The 9686-nt window shown below is 37.0% G+C and overlaps 1 protein-coding gene across 1 annotated transcript; it reads right to left on the minus strand.

Annotated features, from left to right (window-relative positions):
• Positions 1–3215: 3215 nt before the first annotated feature.
• Positions 3216–4555, minus strand: LOC107677070 (forkhead box protein L2-like). Its single transcript, XM_016471856.1, has one exon. The coding sequence runs from the start codon at positions 4292–4294 to the stop codon at positions 3374–3376; it is 921 nt and encodes a 306-aa protein (XP_016327342.1). The 5' UTR covers positions 4295–4555; the 3' UTR covers positions 3216–3373.
• Between the last annotated feature and the right edge of the window lie 5131 nt (positions 4556–9686).

Raw genomic sequence — 9686 nt, forward strand, 5'->3', positions numbered from 1 at the left:
ATGATAAAACAAAACCACTTATATCCACTGACCAAATTATTTTGGATTCAGACAAAAGTCATGCGCTTCATAACAATCGCCGGATTTTGTGCAAATCAAATCTTTGGCTATTTTCCTGTGTATAGCAAATACAGCTGACCCCTCTCTCCTTTTCAATAGGCGCGGGGCGATGTGCGCGAAGGAGCGCGTTTAAACCTTTCCCAAGAATCATGGGAATTCAATTGTGTAGCCTACTCGAGCACTGGGAAACCGACAACCTGTGCTGTGACACCAGATCAGCCAGGTCAGCCAGCGGAAACCTCAGGACCATCATAAAACCTATTCGTGAAACTGTGCGCGCAAAATCTCATGGATTAACACGCTCAAACTCTTCTGATGTTCCCTTGTACACAACACTGCTGTCAAATTTACATGCAATCTTGCAGTTGTCCAGCAGGTGGCTGCACGTGTCCGTGTCTTTATGATGCACTTTAGCTCTTTACTCCAGAACACTCATATAGACTACTTATGTAACGATGATTTTAAGAAACGGCCCTTAAATCCGATGCTTTTGGGAAACGTAGATATGAACCAAGCAGTAACCTAGTTGTGTAAAAGTAGACTATAATCTGAACAAAATAATCAAAAGAATATATTTATGTTAAAAATATCATAAAAATAAATATTCATAACGTTAAGCAAAAAAAAAGATATAAGCCCCAATAAAGCTGACTGACGTTAGCAGATGGGGACGCTCAAGTTGTTGTTGTTACCAATATAAATAGATAATAATTGGTTTCTAAATGATTTCAAATATAGGACAGGCTACAGTGGATTACTATTATTCTCAACCAAATTAACTGAAAGGGATTTGTGTTGAATGTATTATATATGATCTTTGTCCTGTAGTTGAACTGTTTTGAGGATACACCTGTGATCAACCCCGTCAATAAAAAAAAGGAAGTGCAACGTTCTTTTGCGACAACATTCCCCGATACGCTTTTTGGGGGCACACAAAATAGCCTACATAGATACTTTTAAAGGGGGCCACGTTTACTCCCATGCACTGGCCCTAAGCATCCTGCATGCCGGCGTATTATGTGATACACATCTGGCACCTGAAAATGACTATGGCTGTAAACAGTCATTACAGGATACATTCAAACAACGAACAACATTGTATACCACCTTCTCAATTAAAGTTAATCGTCTTCTTCTATTGTTGTTGTTGTTGTTGTTGTTGTTGTTAAAAGTGAAGTGAATTGTGTATCTAGGGATTTATTAATGTATATATCCATATATTCGTGCAGTCCTAAAAATTCTTATCCAAGCTCAAACTGAGTTTAACATTTATCATTAACTCAACGAACCCACTAAGAAAAATATAATGTAGACCTATTTTATTTAAACCGGGAACTTTAAAACACTGTATACTCAACTTTAGTAGCCCACATGACTAAATATGTTCTTCAGAAACACTGAATGAGGGAGTCAAACACACTCCTTACGTTCCAACCTTATGCTTCGCGAACAGAAGAAGTCGGTTAACATTTTATAATAACTTTAATTCATCGTTAAGAATCATCATCGTAAAATCTATTGATCAAAGTTTCATTAAGTGTCTGATTATTTCATTGTAGATTAACTATGATTTAATAAACATTAGCTATTATGTAAAAATGTTTGTTAATGTTATTAAATAACAGTTATTAAAAGGGGTTATTTTATTGATTGCGTAGACCTTTTGTGTTAGGCTATAGCCTATAAAATTAAACAGTGCAAAACATGCACCCCATTATGGGGCTTTGGTAATTCTAATCAGGTTCGATTTATTGTCGTTTGGCAAGTTTTTCAGATGAGCATATTCTCTGTCCAATGAAGAAATGTAAAGACAAAAACTTGCATTGTATATTACAACATTTGTGTACTGTAATTCTAATATATACTTGAAAGGTGTTTTAGGCTATACACACGAAACAAAAAGCGACTACAAAATGCAAAACTGTTCGTACGAAATAGAGCCTAGTTGTTAAAAATATGTTAAAATTGTTAATAGTTGGCACCACATGTGGACATTAGTTTTAAATAACATAAACACAATAATATTTGGCCATTTTTTGTCGTGTATAACGTTGATTCGACAGGGCTAAATATTTACAACTTCAACAAAATAATTTGTCCCAACAGATTACGCAATTTTTCCTCATCTACAGGCTCCATGTTGCTTTAGTATACTCGCCTACAAATGACTGTTTTTATAGGCTTTGGAATCACACCAACAACTTTATGAGGCTGAGAAACGTTTAAGAGTTTTATTTGGTAATTATTTTCTTACAGTAACGTATCTCGCATAACTATTAAATTCTAAATTACACGCCTATAAACATAAAATAGGTTACTACAAACATTAAATAATTAGTGGAAGGCCAGAACTGTAGTTGGCTGAACAGTCGAAGCACCCCGAAACAAATAATCTTGTTATATAATAATAATAATAATAATAATAATAATAATAATCGCTCAATTATGCCGTATAAATTATAAAATCCAAAACCAGTCTTAAGTTCACAAAGTGTTTATTAAAGAATAAAAACTAGATCTATAAGAAAAAAAAAACAGAAGAAAGATTGAAAAGTGCTAGTTAAACATGGCCCCAATGTGTCATATACATTAAAATTATTTTGTTTATTTTTTATTTATTTATTTATATATATTGTTTTACAAAGTACAAGTTCAAACTGGCAGTCACGTGCTCTGACCCCTGCTCTGAAACAAGAGGCCAAAACACAGGTGTATACGCTTCGGTTTATTTACCTGCCCAGAGCTCCATTGTATCCTTAAACATTCAAAAGCAAAAAAAAAAAAAACACTAGAAAAGGGTTCAGAACCCAATACTTCACTCCAGAGGCATTGGCAGAATGGATTAAGGACAGGTAGCTAAACATGAATTGTAATTCCTTGATGTTTATACCTTCAATCTGCTGGCCATCCTCTCACACTAGAAAAGGGTTCAGAACCCAATACTTCACTCCAGAGGCATTGGCAGAATGGATTAAGGACAGGTAAACATGAATTGTAATTCCTTGATGTTTATACCTTCAATCTGCTGGCCATCCTCTCATTTGATTGAACAGTTTATACACATTAATAACATGAATGTTCACGAGTCTCTTGTGAAGGAAAATGTGAAATCTTTGGTCCCTGCATCAGGCAGGCTACTCGCCGTGAATGCCCGTGCTTCCACAACTTGAGGCTCCAGAAAGAGTTTTTCCTTCTTATCTGTCCTAAATCAGCAGAATTTTAAAATGTCTTTATTTATTTATTTGAAATCGATGGACCTTGCATTTATTGTCGTTTAGCATGTATATCTGTCGTTGGTCTCGTGACGCACGAGCTATATATCAATCCGCGCGTGAAGTGCGGAGTGTTTGCTCTCGTGGTCCCAGTATGAGCAGTGCATCATGGAGAGTTCTGCGGGTTGGCGCGAGCAAGCAAACTGCAGCCCTGTCCCGTTACCAGTGGACCCCGGAGGGAGTGCAGCCGTGGCGGGACTCAGCTGCTGCGCGTGCGGGTGCGCATGAGGGTGCGTGTGATGGTGGAGATGATGGTGGCTTATGCCGTTGTAAGTGTTCACCATGCCCGGGAGACCTGTGCTCTGCACACGCGAGTATGGATTGTACGAGGACGGCGCGGACAAGCCTTTCAAGTTAACGGGACTTACATTCCCACTGCTCATCTGACAGGAGGCATATGGCATAGGCGCATGAGACCATGAGTTATTGATAAACCCTGACTGCAGGTATTTGGGCGGTGAGAGGTAACCATACCCGTCACCACCGAAAAGAGATTTGCCAGGCTGGAAATGGGTCGGTGGAGGCCTAAACGGCCTCTTCATGCGTCGCCTTCGCCGGTAGTTGCCCTTTTCGAACATATCCTCGCATGCCGGGTCCAGGGTCCAGTAGTTGCCCTTTCGCTCACCGCCGCCCTCCCGAGGCACCTTGATGAAGCACTCGTTAAGTGACAAGTTGTGTCGGATGCTGTTCTGCCATCCTTTTTTGTTCTTCTCGTAGAAAGGAAACTTACTGATGATGTACTGATAGATGCCGGACAGCGTGAGACGCTTCTCCGAGCTCTCGCGGATTGCCATCGCTATTAACGCCACGTAGGAGTACGGTGGTTTCTGGGTCGGGTCGGATTTGTCCGGTCCCTTCTCGGGAGGGGTTTCCTCGTTTGTTCGGTCTTTCTCCGCTGAGCTCGAGGTAGTGTCCATGAGTATCATGCCGTTATCCTCGGGGCCTGGGTAGGTGGTCATCATTGCGCACGCAGACCTACACCAAAACAAAACCGTGGAATAATAAAAACAGCTCAGCAATGCAAAATTGTCTTGATGACAGTCGAAATCCTCAGACTGCAATCATGTAAAGAGCTTCTTCTTCTTTTTTTTTTTTGTTGTGCAGCTTAATGTCAGCGTTAAAGGTTTTACAAAACTCCTGCGCTTCAGAGTTTTTCCTCAACTAGATACCCACGGAGAAGGAGGGTAAATTGTGGTTTGGTTTTTCCTTGAGCCCGCCTTTTCTTTCCCTCACACACATGTTTGATGCGGTAGGACATAAGCGTCCTGATTCGTATGCCTGGAAAGCGATTTATCTCTTTTGCTTCATACCTTCTAAATTCGGAACTATGTCTCTCACCACAACAATTGAATCAACAACTGGAAACCGACACAGTTTTAGAAGACATAATTAGTTCATATAACAGGTGCAGGAGCCGAACTGCTAAACAAGGTTCTGCGCAGTCAAACCACTTTTAAAATTAACCAATTTTCGCCCTAAATAGAAAAAGTGATTTAATAATTAGGAATTATAAACTAATAGGCCTATTTAAAAACAATATGACAAACTGTTGTTATTTTTTTTCTTAATATTATTAGTAGCTAGTAGTAGTTAAAACTTGCCACTATTATTACCTCTGCCGACTATATCTTCCAGGTTTACCTCCGATTAGACTAACTAGAACTTTAGTTGACATATATACCTGTTTTCATATATATAACTTGACTCTAGTGATTTGTGACTTGTATGTAGCGCTGTTGTTCTGTGTTTGGCTCCTAATTGTTTTACATTTTTGTAAATTTCGTTAGTTATTACCAAGATTCTTTTTGACTAATCTAAGCGTTTGATTTGCATTGAAGCTGTCGGTTCTGCTCATTTTAAATTATAAGCATGTCGCTTTAAGTAAGAAAGTGTTAGTCAAGAACATGGGCTCAAAAGGATAATGTGACAAATCACTCATATGGGATCTGTGTTAGTGGATCACATTGCGCCACAATATTTATCTCCATTACGCAGACTAGCCCGAGTGTGTGTCAAGTAAGGGTCTGGATCTGAATAAAACTGTGATTGTAGAAAATATCATTGTAGCTGGATATGATAGAACCTGCATTGTCCAGCAACAACCATTTGTGCATGACTGATTTCTGGAGACATTATAATGTTAGTCGCACGTTTTTTTCCCAAAAACTAAATAAATAAATGATGTAATTACGAAATTAATTACATGCAGCTTACATGCATCTTTCTCCTTTGCTCTTATTAACTGATTATGCCAAAACAAATATCCTCCACGATAACGATAAATAAATCGTGGTGGTGAAAAACGCCGTTAATTTACCCACTTGAGAGGATCAAGTTACAGGTTAACTGCATGTCTAGATTAGGCTAACTGTAATAACTACATATTTTATAATAATGGAATGAATTTCTTAAGAAGTTTTGACCAGTTATATCAAAACGGGTTTGACCCTTACACAAAATAAATAATAATTCAGTTATACAGTGCAGATGCGACCGTCTAGATAAGTGTATAGGCCTAACGCTCGCCTTCAATTGGCTATTCAACGCAAGATAAGTAATGACCTTTCTTCAGCACCGCTGGACCTGACAGCTTCTTTACCGATGCTCTGAAGTAGCTATCCACGTGCTGGTTTGATAAAGGCTATGACAAGTTAAGCTTGAGAGCATAGCATACAGGATAACGTGCTCTCCTACACCACAGTGATGGGATAAAATGCAACCTGATTTCAATTACACGAGGTGTAAAAAAATCAGGGAAAAATTGACACAAGCAGAAAGTACGCATAATAATAATAATCTACAGATTTATTTTATTACAAAAAAAAAATTAAATGTTATAAAGTCTTATAACTGAGTCTTATAATATACTATAACACCCACGTTTTAATATTCGACACACAAATTCACTTGGCCTATACCAAATACAACTCAGTTCACCATTAACCAGTGACGTTCAGCTAAAATTTGCAAACACATTCATTCCATAACAAGATAATTAAAGCAAATATTCGTTAATTAGGGTTAAGTAGCCTATTTACCGTCTGAGGAAATTAATGAGAAAATCTTGCAAGAGGTTGTTTAGAGTTATTGAAATTAGTCAGCTGAACACTTGTATTTATTAATTAGAAATCGCTGCCAGCGTCACAGGTAGCCTACTATATTTTAGAATTACAATTGTTTTTAATAATCAAAACAACATTACTCTCTCAAGCATCTCAGTTTAGCTTTAAAATACCTTTTTGAGCACAGGCCTATGCAGTGGAAATAATAATATATAAAATAAAAAAATAAATAAAATAAATATTCTCGTCCGTCCGATGTCGATTTTTTTCTTTTTTTCTTTCGTTTTTTTTTTTTTTACATAAGAAAAACAACAGTAAAAGTTTTTCACCTGGTTGAGTATAGATAGCTAAATGACAAAGCAATTGGTTTAAAAAATAATACCCTGTCATGACATTTCAGGAATGTTTTACTGTAATTAGTTGATAAGCTAAGGAAAGATTTAGTTTCATAAAATATTCCTCGAAACAATTAACAAATCACAAATGTTCCACCAAGAGAAAGAATAACATGTTTTTATTTTAAAATAAATATACACACTATTCATCTGATCCTAGCTGTAAAAAAAAAAAAAAACTCACCAGGATTGTTAGCCCTCACCACGAGCAAAAGATTTTTAAAGATAGCAATAAAAATGCTCTTTCAGGTGTGAACAAGATCCATCTTTTGTCACAGGCTCAGTGAGGAAAAGAATAGCGAGTGTGTGTGGAGAGGGAAGGAAGGAAGAGGGAGGAGAAAAAGGAGAGAAATGTAGAATGCATTAGTTTGTAGTGCGTGCTTAAGTATATACTCTGAAAGACTTTCCCCGAAATTCCCGTCCTCCACACTTTCTGAAATCGGGATGAGACATGAGGTCAATGTTTGGGCGTGCGGGAGGCACAGACACGTCTGTTATGTTATAAGGACATTTTATAGACTTCCGTTGTTTTTATATCAGGTTAATGATCTATTGCTTAAAAGTGAGGATATTTTGGGCATCACAAGTATAGTCAACCCATACAGACACACCTATGTTTATGCAAGTATATTTATGGCATTAATTAGAATGTATTTGAGTAAATATGGACAATAATTGTCCTTAGGCTAATGCAAGTGTGAGTGTAAGGAAGGACTCATGATGTTCCTTCTAATAATAATAAAAGTCTCTGGCCAAGCCAGTGTTCTGGTTAATACATCTGGATTTAAAGTACACTTAAGTAATCTTTTTTTTTTTTTTTTTTTTTTTTTTTGTGTGCACGCAAACACAATCATTGTTTCACATTTATAAATACATTTAATATTGTCTTATCAACAATCTGTTAATTGAGCTCAGGTGACGTCTTAAATAATGTAGAAGTCTAAACAAAGCTAACATTTTCAAGCTTTTTCTTGAAATAGAGGAATGATCACAAAAACTGTTAATGTCCTTACAAAGACAATTTCCTTCTTTGAGGGGAAGGACAGACAGGGAGCAAAAAGTGCATGCAGAGATGTGAAAATGGAGGAACGGAAAAAGGGATTAAGAGGGAGGGATGTTCTCCTGCTCCTACTGAGACAGGTGGACATCAAAGGAACACACACACACACACACACACACACACACACACACACACGTCTGTGTTTGTGTGTATGTGTGATCAGTCTACAAAAATTTTAAATCAAAATAATGTTGCACATTAAAATGAAACAAATGGAAACAAAATAAACTTACTTTGTCACGTTAATATATTATCGTATAACACACGAATGCGTTTACACACATGAAGAGAAAATGACAGTTTCACAGTTGACATGTTTAAATCCTCAAAGTTAATGGACCAAAAATGTGTTTAATTCAGGTGAACATGGTGTTTGTATGATGGGGCGGTCTTTACCTGACACCACCATGCCCTGCAGTTGCCAAGCTACCAGAGAATGTTCTTGGCAGTACAAAAGCCTACATGTGGGTGGCTATGAATTGTGTGAGATCTTATCACATCATGTCTCCATGACTACAAGAGACGTTAATACAGCCATGACACTGCAACCGTGTCACACAGCTGTTTGACTTTTTACTGTTCTCTTCATCTTCATCATGCATTCATTTTCCATCTTAATAATTAATGTAGCTTTCTCTCTGCTAAAAGTGTCTCGTTTTAGACCTTGACATACAAAAGGGTGCCTATAATGGTTGTGGAGCAGTATAGGTGTGAAAATATTGACATTGATGTAATACAGAATTAACATTCAGAGCACTGAAGCACTGTAGATGTAGTAAAACAGTGTGGCAAAAAGCACTGATTCATTCAAGCATGTGGAAGTGAACGAGTAAAATGTATTTGTGAAGTGTGTTATAGTTGTACATGTGGTTATAAGTGTTCTTATTTATTTGCACATGTGATTGAAATGGTGTATGTGTGTGTGTGTGTGTGTGTGTGTGTGTGTGGTCTTTGCACACAGTGTGGAGTAGCTTCCTGCAGGAAAGGAAAAGTAAAACAGGACGTCTTCAAATCCGCAGGGAAAAGGATTCAGAACCTGTCTCAGACCTCCACACACCATCTCTTTCGTTTCATTCACTACATCCCTCAATCATTCTGTCAACCCAGATCTTTCCAAAAACTCAATATGCTATTCTTCAGAATACATATCTTTTCTATTATGTCCCATTTTCATGTACTGGTTTTATTTATAAGAAAACTGTCAAAATATGTTCCAATGAGTGATGTTCATGTATACCAGTTTAAATAGAGATTCAAAGTTTGGAATTTAAATAGAGATTCAAAATATTGACTTCTTTTGTATAACGTGTATAAAGCCTCTTTTTCGTTGGTGGCTATTGGGCTATTACTCTCCATTGTTGCTTCACAATTAATGTTTCTGAACAATGAACTTGATAGATTGGTGTCGATAACACTTTATTTTAAGGATCAATTCTTATTTTTAACTAGCATGAATATTACTAGCATAGTGGCTATTTATTAGTACTTAAAAAAGCACATATTAATGCCTTATTCTGCACGACCATATTTTAGATTCCTTAACGCTACTCCATCCCTAAAATTAACAACTACCTTACTAACTGTTAATAAGCAGCACATTAGGAGTTTATCGAGGCAAATTCATAGTTAATAGTTAATAGTGAGAACTGGACCTTAAAATACAGTGTGACCTTGGTGTCTTTATTTCTTTATGTGTCTACATAGCAGCACTCTTGGAACACTACTTTGTTATTTTAAGACCTGAAACTTGTTGTTATATAAAAGGTGTATAAGAATCTTGTGGTGATATTTATTCATAAAAAAAAAAAGTTGAGGCAAATAGCGATAATATAGCCCT

This window comes from Sinocyclocheilus anshuiensis, unplaced genomic scaffold, assembly GCF_001515605.1.
Source record: "Sinocyclocheilus anshuiensis isolate Anshui unplaced genomic scaffold, SAMN03320099.WGS_v1.1 scaffold24, whole genome shotgun sequence".
Lineage (NCBI taxonomy): Eukaryota > Metazoa > Chordata > Actinopteri > Cypriniformes > Cyprinidae > Sinocyclocheilus > Sinocyclocheilus anshuiensis.

Bases quoted from the DNA above. Each gene is read 5' to 3' on its own strand.
- LOC107677070 (XM_016471856.1), bottom strand. From the start codon at position 4,294: ATGATGACCACCTACCCAGGCCCCGAGGATAACGGCATGATACTCATG.